Raw genomic sequence first — 18766 nt, forward strand, 5'->3', positions numbered from 1 at the left:
CCATAGAATCCATACATTTCTTATAACAAGGTCATAAACATCTTTAGTTGACCATTTCATTGTCCAACCTGCTCATACTAACAACAAAAACAACCTTCTCAGATACGCTGCCCTAAAAACATCCCTGGTTTATTGATTTTGTCATGGTTTCCATTCATCGGAGTATTTCTACCGGCTACAGATAATGTTTGACTTTCTCCATTTTATGTGACCTTAAGATTATTTCAGCACTTTTGTGCAAAGCGGCAACACGACCCTGCAAATGTGACCCAGGTGTTTATAAATAACACTTGAATGAAATACTGTGTTCATGTGGAAGAGTTGAGCAACCATACACAGCTTAGTGTGCGAATGCGTTTGTGTGTGTACACACAGCGTAAAAAAAAAAAAGACGACACGGCGTGTTTGCATGCACGTAGAAGACCGGGTTTGTTGTTTATGCACACATTAGTAAGCATGTCTGCTAAAAAACAAAGAGTGGAAGTAACCCGAGCTGAGCCCTCAGGTGAGCTCAGCGTTAACGCCCCCACTGCTCCCTCCTCTTGCCCTCCTGCCCTCCAGGGTCCAGTTAACCCCAGCTGGCCTCGGCCGACTGCCCCGTCTCTCCGCCTCGTGACCGGGGGCCTCATTATGACCCCTCGGGGTGACTGGGTGCCGCTTATTGCGACCCAGTTCCACTGCAAGTAGGAAACGCACGCCTCTCGCAGATAACTCTGTCCATTAAGCTAAGTGGGGCCCATCAATTATTCAAAAGTTTCCTATGTATAATTCAAAGGATAAGGGGATTGTCATGAATAGCGACACACACAGGTGAGGAAAGAGTACGGTCCTTTCAGTCCAAAGTTCATTGTAATATTACACATCTGTAATGCGATGTCATTAACGCGATGAGGGGGGAAGCTGGGATGGAACAACAATACTAATGTCACTGGATAATGAATAAATAAAGAGCTGGGTGCAATAAAAAAAGGCGATAAACAAGAAAAAAGAAGCAAAGCAGTGATGGAGAGATACAGAGAGTGTGCTGGAAGACGAAGAGATAAACAGAGACTCATGGACATGTCATGAAAGTTGTGTTAGTAAATTAATCTAGTGTTACCAGTGGGTGATGAGAAATGTGAGATAAAAATAGTGCATGACGCAGGCAGGAAGGATGGAGGGAGAGAGAGAGAGAGAAAGGGAGAGCTGAAGTGTTTATTTTGTTGCTGTAATATATCTTGATTTATAAGTCACTCTGAACTGAACTGACAGGCTAGTTTTTTAAAAAGAGAGCAGAGAGAGAGAGAGGAGGGAAAATTAGGGCAGAGAATCAAAAGTGAGAGAAGGCAGCTTCACTGTGCTATTCCCCCCCCCCCCCCCTCTCCCCTCCTCCCCTCCTCCTCCCTTTGCTGTGTAGGCGTAGGTCCTGGGGGAGCCACCGATGTTAATACAGTTATTAAGCCTCTCCACTGAAGACTGCTCCACCTCCCCAACCCTCAGCATCAAGGAGCTCTCTCTGCCTGCCAGGCAGCGGGCAGGCTCGCTTGCTTCCACAATGAGATCAAACAGTCCCAAGTAGGCCAGCTCAGGGAAAGCCGGTGATGAAGCTTCCCGCTGAGCAGTGAGGGCAGGTGGGGTTGGGTATGTCAAGCCCATGGAGTGTCCCAGCAGGCTTTAGGGAATGGCAGAGAAGACGGGGAGGGAGGGGTTTGTTTCGACCTTGCTGTGGTTCCTGCCTCTTTAAAGTCAGCTGACCAAGATTCCCATGCATCTCTTCCTGGTGTTGGTGTGGGGGGGGGATTAGGCTTTAGCCAACATATGTGCAAGAGCAGATCTGTTTTTTACTCCCTGTTATGAAGCAATGAAGGTTGATTAAAGGTAAGGCAGTGTGGGGAAGACCTAACTGGGCTGGGTGGCCTGGTTAGGGCTCACCGCTGGAGGCAAGACTCTCACGTGCAGCCTGGGAAACCCTCTCTTTCTCTCTCTCTCTCTGTCGGTGCGGGACAGGAGGGGAACCTAAGTGGTCACCGCGGCGACAAAAGGACATGTGTGTGGAAGGTGCATGTGTCTAATCGGCGCATTACATTCAATACATAATTCACGGCGGCGAAGGAAGACTAGCCTTGCCAGAAGGAGCAAATTTAGGCAGCCATGCAGACTGCACGCAAGGTACCGGTTAGAGTTAAAAGCACTGGTTTGCTTTGGGTGAAGCTTCCACCCCGTCTGCCCCGCGCTGTCTCACGTCTCCGTAGCCAAAATGTCTCGGTTTCCAGCAGACTAAAAGCCGACGAGTCTCGACAGCGGAGACAGGTTTCGCCAAGGCAACTGAACAACACACATTAAGGTTATTAAGAAAAACACCCCAAAACAAACTGAGATAACACGTGGAGCTTTTTTTCACCCTCCCCCCTCCCCTTAGCGTGACACTTGATACTAAAATCAAGAAAAGGAAGGAGCGAAGATTGGATGAAGAGATGGGAAAGATAAAGGGAAATGCTGTAATGTGCTAAATAGGACGGGGATATAGGTCATTCTGTACCACACTCACTTCGCCAACGCTGGCCTGTTGGCAGCCACTGGATGCAGGCCAAGTCTCCATCAGTCATAGTAGAACACTAATAATATCAGTCACTCAGCCAAGCAAGCCTTTCCCTGTCTCCCTCTCTGTCTCTGTCTGCCGTCTCCCCTCGCATATCTCCTCCTTCTCCTCACCCCATTCGCTCTTTGCTGCTTTTTGTTCAAAGGAGAAAAGGGCAAAAATCCAGAGGCCAAAAATGACATTAAACCCCCTAAAAGGCTCCACAGAGATTATTATTTGAAAATGCCAGCTCTCCTGGAGCCCCCCTCACCTCCCCACCTCCTCCTCCTCCTCCTCCTCTGCCTTACTCTCCTGGTGCCTGAAATCTCTCTCTCTCTCTCCCCTCTTTGCCTCCCTCTCGTTTTCTTTCAGCTGAGAGGTGCTGACAGCCCAGACACAATAATCCAGCTCTATTGTGGAACCGCCACAGTGGCAGCAGTGCTGTGCAAAGGTTTCCCACGTATGGCGCGAGGGCAAAGCGGGGCGTCACGTTGGTGGGCGGTGGCACTGAGCGGCACCGCTGCAAGCAGAAGGGGGGGGGGGCTGCTCTAGTTAGTGCGGGGTGCAACCATGCCGTGCAGACTTGACAACTTTGGTTCAAAGTGTTTGCCACCTTTTCTCCGCCCCTCCCGTTAGCCGGCTCTCGCAGGTCACAGCAGAGAGGATTGTCGCCAAACGCTACAGCATGGAGACAATAACGATTTACAAATTAAGAACTAGGGAACAAATGTCTCTCTTTATACTCTCTTTCCTCCCCTCCCTTCATCTTCTTAGCCGACTATAAAAAGCTTTCCTCGGGTTACTGTTAAAAATCCCGTGGAATAACAGAATGTGCCCTCTCCGCTCTAAGTGCTGCAAGGCTGCATATTTCTCCATCGGGCCTTCTCCAATCTGCAGGAACAGTCGGGCCGGCAGGGCTCCCGAAAAGACGACGGGGAATGAGGAACAGGCGAGAGCCGAGCGCTTTATCTCCGTCTTTCCAGTGCATTGTCTCTGGATATGAAAGCCTCGGCAGCAAATATCAGCAGGCCACCAACTTAACCCTACCGGAGCTATTGTCCCAGTCAAGGGGGTTGTGACACATTTATTTTTCAATGAACAATGAGTGCTCCTCCTCATGGCCACTTAATTATTGTGATATCTGCCGGGCGACTATCTCTCTCTCAGCCGAGGTACTTCACTAACAATGGCCCAGATAAGACACCACAGGTCGCGGCAGAGGTTACACAATACGCCTCTCTCGAATGAAGGGGCTGCTTGATATCGGAATACCTCCCTTTTAACACACAGTGGCTCTATTCATAACAAAACAGGATCCAGTTGTTTCAGTCTCCCCTCATTCACCTCTCTGCACTTACACATGTTCGGAGCTGCTCGGCTACAGGGCATCTCTCGGTTCACACAATGCCGATATCACAAACAGGGTTAGAGGGAACAAGTGGCCCTGTAACCTGAAGCCTGTCTGCCTCCTCCAGTCTAACATGTTGTCCTATCCATCACCATCCAGGGCTACACTCTTCCTTCCCACCTCTGCCAGTCTACTTCATCCCAGGTCCCAGGTGGGCCTTTAAGAGTCAAATGTCAGAGACCCGGGCTCCAGCCAGACACTTAATGAGTATGAAATGATTCAGAGGGAGCTGTGGGAAAGAAAAGCGAGTGGCGTCCAGATAGACTTGCCTAGTCACCGTATGGGACCAGACTTGACGAGGGGATCAAACGGGGAGAAGATACACAATATGGATATCTAAAGTTACTTCAGACAGAAGCTTCCATAAATCAAGACTAACAGAAAGATTGTGTCTTCCTCCCGAAACTTGCCCTGTTCACACCCTGGAGGCGTGTTTAACAACACCGATACAGTGTACTGTGAAAGCCGGGCAAATGAGGACTCCGGTTATTAACCACAATGAGATCATCTGAAACAGTGAGACATCTCTTCTATCTTAGGAGATGGCTTGCCGGCTTATTAAAAGCACAGTTTTAGCCGACGGGATTTTGTTTTTTGCGTGCCCAAACAAATAAGGTACATTTGAGTGATTCAGAGCTCCCTCTCCTTCCGCACACAAAACACAAACATGAGCCGCATGAGCAGAGTCCTCCTTCGTTAACAACGCTGACTGAGACGGCAGCAACACGGTGCTATTTTCTGCTCAGACGGCAGGAGGACCGCCAGGCTCTCGTATTTTTAGCATACTAACCTCTACCCTATTTCCTCGGTTGTCCCACTCTCCAAATAGGTGGGCATGCCAATGTGGTGCATATATTTATATGTGTGTGTGTGAGAGCCGCTCGGGGTGTACACAGTTGTCATCCATGTGATGTTAACACGGTTCCCCAGAGGGAAGTCTGAGGATGAGTGTGCCGGTGAAGGCTGCAGCTTTCATGCTTTGGCCTGGAGCTAGTGGTCTGAGAGAGAGTGTGTGGCTGACTGCACAGGAGAGAGAGGCTGAGGCAGGCAGTGGTCCTCGGCAACTGATGAAACAAGGCAACATTCCATGTAATCACTCTATATATAGCGGATGCTGGCGAAAGAGGAGGAGGGGGGGGGGGGGGGGGGGGGGGGAGTTGGAGGGCAGGAAATCTTGTAAAATATGAGGAAAAATTAGGGCAGGCGAGCATTAAAGATTAATCGTGACACTGACTGCCCGGCTCAGGCTTGCCATGTGGAGAATGCCACCATGGAGATGGGAAACAGAGAGGGAGATAGAGATAAAGTGGGGGAGAGAAAGGAGACACTTTGGGAATGAAAATGGCTCGCAGATGAATTCTGGGGTGATGAATGTCCCTGGTTCAATACCCAGATGAATTTATGTGTGTTCCATTATGAGAGGGTGGGGATGAAACATGGAGATAGGGCGGAGAGATGGGAGAAAAGGGGAGGGGGGGGTTCTCTCAATGTGCTGGTGAGCTAGCCATGCAGAGCCCATTGCGAACAAGCCATCTGTAGAGATAAGTAAAGAAGTGATTACAACAGGCCCAGCTCAATTTCTGACAGTTGATGCTTGACTGCCCCCGTAGAGCTGAATTGATTTAAATGAAGAAGCTATGAATATTTTAGAGGGCAGAACCCCCCCCCCCCCCCCTCCACCTTAACCTGAACAGTTTCGATCTCCCTCCCACCCCTATGTGTGTGTGTGTGTGTGTAAGAGAAAGAGAGAGAGGGAAACACACTCACGTAACAGTACAGACACAGGGGAGAATGTAATTATTGATAGTGAGATTACAGCCCTATTGTGACAATGTCTGCAATCAGCTGCCTTCTTTAAGCCCTGATGAATCAATGACACTGCCTGGATCTTTTCTGTCTGCCCCGCTTTGTTCATCAAAGTGGGCTTTGCAGTGTACACCAACCCTTGTTTGGGGATTTAGCGTCAAACCAAACTGGTGTACAGTACTCTCTGACTGATGCCTCTGGCTAATTCTCTCTACAAACAAGCTGGGGCCCATCGGTGGGTCTGAGCGTGTGTTCATGTGTGCCCCCACCCAAAAAAAAAAACCGTCCAGGCAAAATACGCTGAATTTCTGACATACTTGATACAGAATGACACAGCAATTCGCCATCGCATGAAGGAAATAAAAAGCTGCCAGTCAGCTAAAGCAGTGTTTGCGTCCAAACGGTAGTTGTTCTGCCAGTATTCAAGGTGACAAACCACACCCACTAATTAGTCAGGAAGAAAGAAAAAAGAAAAGACCGAAACAACAATCGGTATCAAACGAAAACACGTCTCTTTGCTACTCCCGGTGACCTTGTGGCGTGGCGAACATCCACTTCTGAGGGCATCTCTATTTAGTAAACGATGAATCACCTAAAAAAAAGGGCAGCAACCGCTCTGACGGTTGGTGGCAAGGTGCCGCGTCGGGAGCGAGTGATGGCAGGTTGTGAAATGCTGCCCTGCGGCCTTTCCCAGGAGAGCGGCGACGGTGCTGCTGAACTCCCTTCACCCCTATGCCATTACAAACATACCTTGATGACAAAATGTGTTATTGATGTTCACCTGAAGGTGAAAGCAGGTGTGTTTCTGTGGACACGCTGATCTCTCTCTCTCTCTCTCTTTCTCTCTGTGTGGCGTCCCAGGCATTCAAGGCTACTAAATCACTGTCGCCGATGGCTGGAAGGGGTTAGGCAGACGTGGCACAATATGAAGCCTGCTTGATGCTTGATGCTTTCCTCCCGCTGGATGAACAGGGGACCTTGCTTCAATGCTGTCCATCCATCCTGCCAGTTCCATCAAGTTGGGATCAGCAGAAACCCCAGGAGGAAAAGACCCAATCTCTCATCAGTCTGTCCATGAAAAAAAGCACTGAGGTGCGTGGATGTTAAAGAGCACGCAGGACATGTCATAAAGCTCAGGGACAGGGCATTGACATAAAGGACAAATACGCACTGCATTTCCACCTGGGATTTGCTCTACTACTTTATGTCAACAAAGTCCCATGCTGTCAGAATTACTGAAGTCGTAAGCAGCTTTGCCAAGAAATCCTGAGTGGATTGATTAAAAAAAAAAAAAAAAAGTGGTACGTTATGTTCGGCTTCAATAGATGACCCTTTTCTCCAACTGTTTACAACAACAGCGCCCTCCCCTTTAATATCAGAAACCGACAGTACTCCAGCCAATTCTGTTCCAGGACAGGACGGGCTCTTCTCTGTTGTTTATTCTGTGCTGTTCTGTGCTGCATGTTTTTTTTTTCTCCCCCCCAATTCCCAGCACACACTTGCCAAATAAGATCTGCATATATAAATAAAAAGAGAGGCAAGAAGTGATATTCTCAGTTATTTCGCAAGGCCAACAGCAATCTGCTGGCCTGCGCAAAGTCCAAACGCATCACCCACAGTTCTCTGTGTTGCTGCCTCACAACACAAGCAATTAGGGACGCTCTCGCTGTGCTGTCTGATGCTGCAGTCTCTTAAAGAGCCAAAAGAGAAACCACATGGGTTTGCTCTTCACCAGCGAAGCCCAACATTTTCTTGTGTTTTTTTTTCCCTTCACAAAAATATTCACTCTTGCTCAAAATTGCTCCTGCTCTTGCAGTGCAGTGCAGCAAAAAACAATAAAATACCATTGGTATTTTTTTTTACATCGTCTCCTGCTAAGCAAAAGGACTCCTGCACTTGAAATACCATGAGTCAGATTAAGCTGCCAGTCACTTGCCCCTCACACACACAGTGTTCGTGTCCAATAGCCCACTTGGCAGGCCCTGCCCTCTGAAGACAAACTAGCTAAAGCTCGTCCTTCTCTCTGCTTCGTCTGCTCTCTATGGAAATCCCCGCTGACCGCTTTCTTTCGCCCTGTGGACAGCCTGGGGAAAAAAACAAAAGGAGCGAGGCGTTCTTGTGTGCTAGTGAGCATTTGAGCCCACCGTGCAATCCCTCTTTGCTTCATACCCCCGTTTTTAAAGTGTGTGACAGTCATGTGAACAAGGCCCATGCACATTCCTTAATGCATGAGCCCGTAATTGCTGTTAGGATTCTGACGGGGCGCTCAGTGAAAATTTTAAGTGCATTTAATCTTGCAAGGTCAGGCCATAAGGATTCAACAATGTAGCTCTGAATGTAACCAGATTAGAAGCGGGTTTGCTGATGCTGCCTGCGAATGAAACAAACCTGCCCTGTAAACGGTTAAACAACTCAAGTAGCAGCATCTTCAAGGAACTAATAACATCAGGGATGAAGCGTCCATATGATCTGGATGCGTGCCCGGCCACTTAATGGGTCCAGGAGGTTGTTTTAGGCCAGATTCACTTCAGCGAAGATGTCATTGAGTGCACTCTTAGAGCCAGAGAGCTCGTCTGTAAAGCTTGTAATGAATAGTTAGATCCAATGTGGAGAGGTTGAAAAAACAGAGGACCAAAAAGGAAAAGCACAGAGGGGGTATAAAAAAAAAAAAAGGAGAACTCCACCAGCAGTCTGTTTCTAAACCCACGTGCAGAGGATAACATACCATGAGACTACTGTCTGTGAAGTTAGTACTCTAAAAAGGAAAAAGCCAGAAACAGATAAAGCCAGCAGATGTTTTTGGGATTGCCTCGTGCTTTTGAGCCTGGCTGGTTTGGATTGTTGCTTAAGAACATGGGGTGAAAAAAAAAAGAAAAAGAGAAAGAGAAAGAAATCTTGCTCTGTTTTGTCTGTTGTGTTTTCTGCCCCTATGATCCAATAAGCCTCCGAGCCACGTGATGACACTAACGGATGTTGTGCCTCTCTACCCTACAACCCCCCCCCACCACCACCACCACCACCAGCACCACCGCCGCCGCCACTGTCACCACCACTCCCTGGTTATGCACTAAATTTTTTATTACACAGAAGCAGCAAGGCAACGAGCAAGATATGCCAACACCATCCCAGCCAACCACCCACAAACCCACCCCCCACCCCCACCCCCCTGCAACTCCTCCGTTGAGCAAAACAATGTGGAGTCGAGTGAGGGATCAGAGTTCTTTTCCTGGGCCAACCCCCCCCCTCCACCCCTCCACCCCCCACTAGTCTCCCTCGGACAAGCTCACATGGTTTGAATCAATGTTGCCACTAGAGCTGTTTATTGGGCCAGTCTGAGAAATACTATCAAGCTCGCTGGATATCTGCTTGGAAAAGAATGTATGTGACTTGTTCCTTCAGTCAGGAGGAATTTCTAATCTCATCTGACTTGGAAAAACAAGCAGTGAAGAAGGAGAAGATGAAGAAGAGGGAGAGAAGGAGAAGAAGAAGAAGAAGAAAGAGGGAGAAGGAGAAAGAGAAAGACTACAGCGCAAACAAAACCAATTTGAGTGCTTTTGTTGCTGCTGCCAAACATCAGAAATTCCTGTTTAAATTTCCCTTTGTGGTGTGTTTCTATAGTCTTGTGACGAGGAGGAAATTGGCCCTTAAGAGCCTGTGGAGATTTCTGCCTTTTACGCTCCTTCAGCTGTGAAAGACAACAGAGCTATCTCTTCTATAAAGGCCTGCTCCAGCTTTGTGCAGTGCGGCTCCTTTGAGGTAAAAAGAATGGGAAGGGCCTCTGTGATACTTTGTTGTTGCAATAAAACTCTCTCTCGTCGCAGCAGATACAGTGTCGGTAAACCGGTTGCCAAAGGTGGAAAAACTATACACAATAGCGGAAGAAAAGAGAGAAAAAAAAATCACATGTGCAAACTAAATCACTTAGCCAAACTAAGTCTTGCTGAGATTTTAAAACCACCACCAGACACTGACATGCTATTTTTAGACATGACAGAAAACCTGTCATCCTCATTCCTTGGCACATGTGCCAAAAAAATACATTTTACAGGTGGATTTTATATATGTATTCTCATATTTTTATGAAGATCACAAAGATTAAAATGTTAATATATTCAGATAGATATATGATTTAACCATTAAAGCCACAATTCCTTTTTTTTTTTTGAACACATCCCATTATTTCCCCAGCTTTACTAAATATAAATCACTGGTTATAAATAACATTTAATTAGCTGAAGGCCTGATTAAATAACATTATATAGACAGGGCTGTCCAGTCCAGGCCGTGCTGCTCAGGAAACTGTGGCCCATGGGTGCTGCTATCCAGATTACCAGAGGAACCGGGGGATAACACCGGCAGGAAAGTTTGATCTGATTAACGCCGGCATGGCTTGCAAAACCTTGTTTGTATTTAGTGCATATTTCAGGAACGCAAAATCTTTTAGAGACCGTGGCCACGGATCAGAGCGCCGCAGTATCACTGAGCTTTCTCCGGGAAAGAAGAAGGAAGAAGAAGGAAGAAGAAGGAGAAGAAAAAAAAACAGCCAAACCTGGGCGCATAGAGAGGCAAGAAGAGATGGGAACGGAAAGTGGGTCAAGTATATATTATGCAGTTATTGAGCTCAGTGATGGTGATAGCATGCAACGCTGTTTGGCACATATTATGGGCTTTTAATAATGAAAATAAAACAGGCTGGTGACACAGAAATAAAAGGCCCTATAGTACGAAACTATCGCTTGATTAAAAATGAATAAATAAACTATATGGACAACACTATGCATACACCCAGGCACGTGCATGGGATGTTTTTTTTTTTTTTTTTTTTAAATCTTAACCCCATTTCAGTAGCATGGAAGTTGTGGAGGCAGGAAAAGGCACCTACAGTGGTTGGAGCCGTTCCAGTGCTGGTTCCTGATGGACGTGCTGTAGGGATGGGGCGCTCCGGGCACCAGTCCTTTCTCCGGGATCAAGCATCCTCTGCTCTGGTTGTAGTAATCCATCATTAAAAACGGGTTCGGGCTGGGATTCAGTCCCACAACGTCCACACTCTCATACATCATACGAAGCAGGACGATCGCAGGGGATTATTGTCAAAAAAAATGAAAAATAATCAGAAGGGAACTATACTCGTCGTGGACGCAGGGACACAACGAGCCGTGTGGGTTTTCAGCTCGCCACCAGCGGAGGTAGAAACTGAGGGGAGGGGGGCAAACGGAGGGGAAACTGCATTAAAATCGAGGGAAAAGTGATAAATCCAAACACAGCGGGGAGGTTGGGATATTTGGCATCTTCCTAATATAGAGCTGTACCGATCAAAGACCAAATGGAGGAGTCAGTCAGTGAGTCAGTGTGTGAAGGAGCCTAATCGGCTGCGCTCAGTCTGAAAACATAATTCAGGAGAGCAGTCTGCATGGTGTCCAAAGGCAGGAACACACGGCACCAAAAAGATTAAATTCAATCAAATCAAATTAACAAAAAAAAAAAACGACCTAGGTGACTTGAGCTGGATATCTCGGTCCTGTCGGCCCTGCTCTCACACGGAGAGCAACATCTGAGGCTGTATCCACGCCACAAAGAGGAAAAAACAAGCCGGATAAAATCCCACAAGCGAGAACTCAGATCTCCAAAGTCCTGTGTCGACAGCGTAGGAGATAGGAAAAAATAATAATATCGATGGGGATGGGAGGACGAAGAAGGCGCAAAAATATAGAGGAAATCCCGTCTAGTTGCAGTTTGTCCTTCGGGGTTACGCTCGGTTGTCCCGTTTGCGCCCGCCGTGGGTGGACTCCTGTCAGCGCCGTGAATGAACCGGTCTCCCTCCGTGCGTTACAGCCGTGGAGGCGGCGGCTGCGGCGGCGGCTTCCCTCGTCGGAGCCCGCTCTCTACAAACATCCAGGTCCGCACGGAAACGCGCAGCAGCACCGCCTTCGCCTTGTTTGTGTTTTGGAGCGAGAGAGAGAGCGAGAAGGCTAAAGCACCCCTCCACCAAACCGTGCTGCTATCATGTTCTGCAGAAAATGTGACAAGGCACAGCAGCTGAGGACTTTGGCTCCACCTCCACTCGGCTCTCTTTTCTTTTTTTTTCTTTTTTTCCCCCTGCCTTCCCTCGATCTCCTTTCATGCGTTGCCCCTCCTACGTTTAACCCCTTCGGGGACGTCACCGTGGATCTCCCTCTCTGAACACGGGCCGTGCATGGGGCTGTGAGGTGGGGGGCGGGGGGGGGGCCCCACCGCCCTCCCTTGAATTTAGGTGCGGGGTCTTTAAATAGAAACGCATTAGAGGGCACGATTAAGTTATATCAGCTCAGTAATGAGTCTTTCATATCTTTACATGGAGTTGGTGGACATAATGAGTGCTGCTATCTCTCTCTTTTTTTCCTGGAAGTTCCCATCCATGTTCTCACTCTTTATTTGGGCTCCTCCTTCCAACTAATTTGACCCTCTCCCCCATTCTCTCATCAGTCCCTACCCCTCCATTTTCTCTTCCCCAGCCTCTGTCTCCCTAATTTGCCTAATGCTATGCGGCTGAACTTTTCCTGAACCCAGGGAAGTAGGCAGCCTCACCTCCTGGTGACCCACTGGCTGACTCGGATTCGCCTCTCTGGCTCGCTCTCATCCCACATTATTCAAGGTTTCCCACCTTGTACACTCAGTGTAACACCATTACACTTCCTCGAGTGCTGCCCAGAGAGGCGCCTCGGCTCACCCGGCGTACATAAAAGTAACAAAAGCAAAGTCACCCAGTCATGGTAACTGACTCTTAACTTTTCTCACAGTGTGGCTGCAGCTGGGATAAAGTCCAGGAAGTTGTTTCGACTTCGCTGTTGCATCAATAAAAGGTTACTCCACCTTTACTCTGCAACATTCCATGCAGCATTGTTGCAACTTGTAGCTGTGTCATGTGAGAGGCCGGAGTTCATGCCAAAGCTCAACTTTAAAGGTGTGACTCATTATTTCTCAAACTTAGCTGATGCTTATGTCATTGCTGAAATAATATATTCCCGAAAACACATCCAAAATTCTTTTTTTTTGTACACCAACAAACAGGTTGTACAGAGTTTAAAAAACTAACAAACAAAAACAGTGACTTGTGATTTGATTTGGAGTACAGCTGCTGCTTCAAATGCTCAATGCCAGAGATGAAGGCCAACCAGCCATATCATATGACATTATATAGCATGAGGGAAAATGGGGCTACCATATATGACAGTATCCGACATGTTTAGTAATGACTGAGACGTCCCAGACAAGGTCAAGAGGAGGAGAGGACGTTTCTGAGCTGCAGATTCCAACAACTTGTCTATGACAGCACAATTACCTGTCCCATCCAACTGTCTAATGCTCATGCAATCTTATGCATTCTCCCCACTGTTGTGGTATGTCAGTGTGGTATCTGGGCTTTTCAGACACATTTGCATGAATGTGGACACGGCCCAAAAACCTGTGTGACGTGTGTGTGGTAATCTACACCGCTGCCTGAACAATGCCTCTCCTCCCCCCGCCCCCCGTATGTACCTGAGCCACAGGGCCACAGCTGGGTCTGACTAACACAGTTTTTGAGAGGGATTATCTGCGTGGAGCCTGGTGGGGAAGGGGCGGGGGTGGGTTAGGTGGGGTTGGGGGGGGTGCTCGGCCTGCTCCGCCCCCACTGACTGTGACACTTATTTAATGCAGACCCCCGCGTGTTTACCCTGCCTGATAAGAGCCCAGTGAGCAGTCCTGGGCCGCAGCGACCCCTTGCCCGCGCTGATAGCACAGCCACACATTCCTTGACAGGATTAGCCCTATGAGTAATGGCTGTCAGAAAATGCTAATTTTCCAGGCTCTGTTTTCTTCTCCGAGGGGACGGCATTCATCCTCGGGTAATACCCTGTGATTGCATAAAACAAGCTGAGAGATAACGGATTGTTGATCATTGCTTATTACAGAGGGGGAGGGAAAGATACGAGATTAGACCTGAAAATGTCCTTTTGCCGCAGCTTTCTCACATTTATTTTTTAAACAAGGAAGTCACTTTGTCTTGTTTAATAAAACGGAATATATTGCAGCAGCCGCGATTAAATAAATGTGGTGTTTTTATTTTCACAGGAGGGGAGAGAGAGGGGGACAGAGAGCTCCTTAGAGAAGACAGTTTGGGAATTGGATGTACTGCATTACACCGATGGGAAAATGAGCACTGGTTTAGTGCCAGGAGGAGGCCGGCGTGTGTACGTGCACACACTCACACACACACACACACACATAATATGAATATGAAGTGCTAAGACACACACTTGACAATTGATGGTATGAATATGGGGGAGTGAGAGTGATCAGTGGTCTCTATTGTGTCTTCATGACTGAGTGCGGAGGGAGTCATGAGAGGTTCAGTCCACATGAACACACCACTCAGTCCAGGTGGCTGGTCTTGTTCCAGTATCAATAAGCACCACGGTCCTGAGAACATGGAAAAGTACTCTGGCGCGAAGCAAAGCCAGAAACAATGAGATTGTGTCTTGATCCTCTAACTTGTCACCAAGAGGCAAGTCTCAGTTTCATGGCAGGAGCTTCAAAGTCCAGGCGAAGTGGACGGAGAAGCCTGATTAAAGCACGGTTCAGACGCGGAGGCCTTCGCAGTAATGCATGGTTATGTAAGTGCAAATAATAGAGGGATACCACAAGCGGTAAACATAGCGTCCTTGATTTGGGGGAAAGCTGGAACTTCAGAGTCCAGCAGAGCGATGGGGGGAGGGCGAGCCGGAGAGTGGGGGAGAGAGAGAGAGAGAGAGGGGAGAAGGATTTTTTAGGAGGGAATTCAAAGAGTTTTATGGGCAAGGGCGGCGAGGAGATTGCTGGCTGGACCTTGAGGGTGTCAAACTATTTTTACTGCCCCACTCTGCTTCTTTCTTAGCCCGATCGGGGGTGTTAGGAAGCAGTAAAAGGTGCTTCCCCTGCCATTCCTCCCCCCAAGGAGATGAGCCGACAGGTTAGAACAAACAATGGGTCGTTATGTCATTTGGATTATTGTACGTGATAAAAAGAGGAGGAAAGAGTGCCTTCTCTGTAAACGCACAAACCGGAGTCAACAGTGTCAGAGCCGATCTTGGTTTAGCTAATGAGCGAGGATTCCTGTCGAATGCTAAGCAGATTCTGGAGACGGTCCACCAACATCTGCAATCGGCTGTCCCTTGACTCTTGTGTTCCTGCACTCTGGAGATGGGTTTTTCTCTCTCTCTCTCTCCCCCTCTCCGCGGCTATGAACATTTCCTGCGCAGCGTGTTGATTATTGGAGTGGACGGTCAAATCAAAACAGAGTGAAATCAAACTGTCCGAAAGTCGTGGAAAAGTCGAGCGGGCTCTGGTTGGCCTGGAGACGCTAAGCAGGCTAAAAGGCAGAGGAAAAAACACATCAGACCTGCGGTATCGCTCAGACAACACTTGGCACGGATAATAGCTATCTCCTGACAAGATAAGGCCAGACATGTTCGAGTTAGAATGGCTCGGGCCTAATTTTAGAGTTCCTGTCTGCCTTAGCGACTACTACACAAACACAGGCGCTGGAGCTACACCTCCCCCCGAGCTCTCCTGCACATGTGCCAGCAGATGGCTAATGCCCAGACGATAAAGAAGCTGGAAACCTCGGCAAGGCTCTCTATCTTTCTTAAATCTTCCCAGCGACCTAATAAAGCAGCACAGCAGGGAAAGACAGAGGAGATAAATTCGGAGGGGAAGTACTTTAAGGAGTTGAAATGTGTCCTAATTTGAGAGGCAGCGAGGGACGATAAGATAGTGATTGCATCTGTCCAGGTCTCTGTCACGCTGCGGGGCAAAACATGCTGTCTGCATGTTAGCGGCATTATCCCATGACTGTGATGATCAGCGCCATAATCCCCCCACCTCACACTACCGGTGACATTGCCCCAGCAGCCATCCTCATGCAGCTCTCTAACCACGATCACATCATCTCCCCCCAGAGTGCCTGTTCGCTTTTCAAAGCCTACCTGCAGAACCACCGACCTGTCTGTTGTCATACCCGTTCCTCTCGCTGCCATTATGGTTTCTGTGTATGTGTGTGTGTGTATATGTGCGTGTTTGTTTGCACAGCTGGGTTTGTGCAGCCTGTACGGGCAGCACCAGCCAAACCCAACAGCTGTGCTCCCCGACAGCGAGCCAATGTGTAATGAGGGCCCGACCCTTCGATGTGAGAACAAGCTGCAGTTATCGATGAACACTGCACCACATCCAGCTCCTTTCTGTCAATCTCCTGGACACACACACACATGCAGCCTGACCCAAAGTTAAACTGTTCTATAGATCTCTACATCCATGCTTTGCTATCCTCAGCTGTGTGTGTGCGTGTGTCTTTTCTAAAAAAAAAAAAAAGACCCTCTTAGCGGCTGCAGGGATCTTTGTGAAAGCCAACCCCCCCCCGTCATTATCCCTTTAATGTCCCTCCGACGGCAGATTCCAGCATTTATGGTACAGGCCTATATCTGCCCATAAAGCCTTTTATTGTTTAGCCCGGCTCTATGGTGGCCGTAACCTGGTTTTCCCATTTTTTATGGGGACCTTCACTATATCACAGGGGGGAGGACAAAGCTGCCTACCATCGGTGTTTACCAAAGTATGGCCTGCTCATAAATCCATCATGGCCGGCGGCATTCTGGAAATACCTCAGCAGAGAGAGAGAAAGGGAGAGAAGGGGGGGCGGGGGGACGTGGCTTATTGTATGGCTTGTAATCGTCCGCACTCTACGGCCTTGAGTTAGAGAGCCCATCTCCGCAATGATCATTAGGTCTATGTTCCTTTGCATTGAGTCCATCACTCAGCAAATCAAGGGAAAATTGCTATGGATGTTACCCTGGAGGAAGGATATCCCTGTATCAGTCATCCCGAACTGGGAATGGCCCCCATTAGCTGTCAGGAACAGGGAGATGTTTAGTACATACAGATGGACATGCTGCTAATTCTATTAAGAAAGACAAGAGGGACGGAGAATGAACATAGTGTGATAGGGGCTGAGAAAAGAGAGGATCTGCTGCTGCAGGGAAATACAGAGGGAGAGAGAGAGAGTGGGGGGGGGGGGGCATGTGGGGAGGGGGCAGGAAAAGGATGGTGGAGGCTGGCAGAACAAGGAGCTCGGTCCACATATCTGCTCTGCCAAAACTCACACAGAAATTGGCATCACTGATGCAATTACTACACTCTGTTTATCTATGTATGATACCATTCATTTCCTCATTTCCTGCATCCATGTTCTTGACCGCAGCCTTGCACTCATGGCCCTGAGTCAGAGTTCACAAAAACTACAGACAGAGTGAGGAAAAAAAACAAAAAACGAGGGATTGGGGGAAATAAAAAAAAAGTACTCTTCTCATCAAAACAGACTCTCAAGCTTTGATTTTGCCTGTGTTGCCTGAATTGAGCTGTTTCATCTCCCTTGAACAGAGATCTTAGGCCTGACTGTCTGAGTGTTGAGGCACTGTGTTAAAAAAAAAAGCTGCTCTGTATGTCTCATGTGGACCCCCACCCCCCCGCAACCCCCCTCTCCCACCCTCCCTCTTGCTGCTGCTGCGTTCCCCGTCCAGTTTTTTAAGTGCTGCAGAGGGCCGATTTCCCGTTTTCCATTCAGAAGTGTGATGCTCGGGGTGGCCTGGAAGGGGATATGAGAGGAGGTGGAGAAAGAGAGAGAGAGAGAGGGGTGGGTGGGGGTGGGGGGGGGGGGTTGGTGGTTCGCTTTAAGTGGATTGCCCTCAGTCTTGTTGTGCCCAGCCCAAAGCATTATAACGCCTCTGCCAGTGACCTCCACTTGAGTGGTGCCCCTAACACCGGCGCCGGGCAGGGCACGCTGATTGTTGTGCTTAGTACAAAGACCGAATGTGTGCCACGGAGCAAGAAGAGGTTGGATAACTGCAGGCTGAATGTGCAGTCAACACTCATTGAAACAGCTGTGTGTGTGTGTGTGTGTGTGCGCCAGAGGTGTGGACTTGGACTCGAGACTTGAGACTTGACTTGGACTCGAGTCCCGATTTTGATGACTTAAGACTTGCTTGATCAAATCAAAAAAAGACTTGGACTCGCTTGGGACTTGATGCCAAAGACTTGAGACTCTACTTGGACTTGAGAGCAAAGACTTGAGACTCTACTTGGACTTGAGAGCAAAGACTTGAATTCAAGTCAAGTCACAAGCAGCAAGCACAAATATTAAAATATTTTAAAAAGTGTCACATCAATGTTATACTGTAGCAGCCAGCCAGAGACATTCCTATAGAACCCAGTCCTGTTATCAGTCTTGGCTGTATAATTAATGCCAACACACTAATGCCTACCACACATAAAGATAATCTGTCTGATTTTGCCCCGATTTTCCCCCTTCTGACCAAAGACAAAAATCGCCCGATTATCTTGGCTCTTAAGAGTATTTTATGAGATTCTCCTGTGGTGTGTGGTGTTTTGTGTTAAGATTTAAATTCTCCCAACGATCGGCTCGTAAAACGGTCGGTGGCGATAATTGTAAATATTAAACATGTTCAGTATTTACGATTGTTGGTCCCAACAATCGTGACCGTTTGAATCAAAAATCGGCTTGTGTGTGGGGGAAGCCGACCATCTCGAGTCACCGGCTCTGCTTCTTTATGTAACCAATAAAGAAGCGAGCTGACTGCAGCACACGTAGCATAACAAACCAGTGTGGCTAACGGCTCCATGGCATGGATCTATATAATACATCCATGCACCATGGCTACCATCAACAGACTACGTCAGATCACATTTGATCACACAAGATTTCTGGCGTGTTACTGTACGTCAATTTTAAATAGCTTTATTGGCATGAGAAGGCAGTGCTTATAGACAAAGCATATCACAATAGAATATTAATAAAAATAAACAGATGAATAAGTGGCAGAACATTAACAATAAAATATAAACAACTTAACAATTGAGGCGTGGTCATGATCTTTATGTATCATTAATTATAATCGATTTGTTTGGGACTCGAAACAAAAATCTTAGGA

At 47.9% G+C, this 18766-nt stretch overlaps 1 protein-coding gene across 4 annotated transcripts in view; it reads right to left on the minus strand.

Annotated features, from left to right (window-relative positions):
- raraa (retinoic acid receptor, alpha a) overlaps nucleotides 1-18766 on the minus strand; it is a 153166-nt gene that overhangs the window by 27726 nt on the left and 106674 nt on the right. Inside the window, exon 1 of one of the 4 annotated variants that reach the window (XM_083994270.1) lies at nucleotides 10654-11751. The exons of 2 other annotated variants lie outside the window; for them this stretch is intronic. In XM_083994270.1, the coding sequence (XP_083850396.1) occupies nucleotides 10654-10831 (178 nt within the window). In that variant the 5' untranslated portion in view covers nucleotides 10832-11751. Of the gene's footprint in view, nucleotides 1-6521; nucleotides 6619-10653; nucleotides 11752-18766 lie in introns of those variants that run through there. One more of the 4 variants, XM_083994273.1, reaches the window with a different exon arrangement.

The sequence above is a fragment of the Trachurus trachurus genome (assembly GCF_905171665.1).
Source record: "Trachurus trachurus genome assembly, chromosome: 19".
NCBI lineage: Eukaryota > Metazoa > Chordata > Actinopteri > Carangiformes > Carangidae > Trachurus > Trachurus trachurus.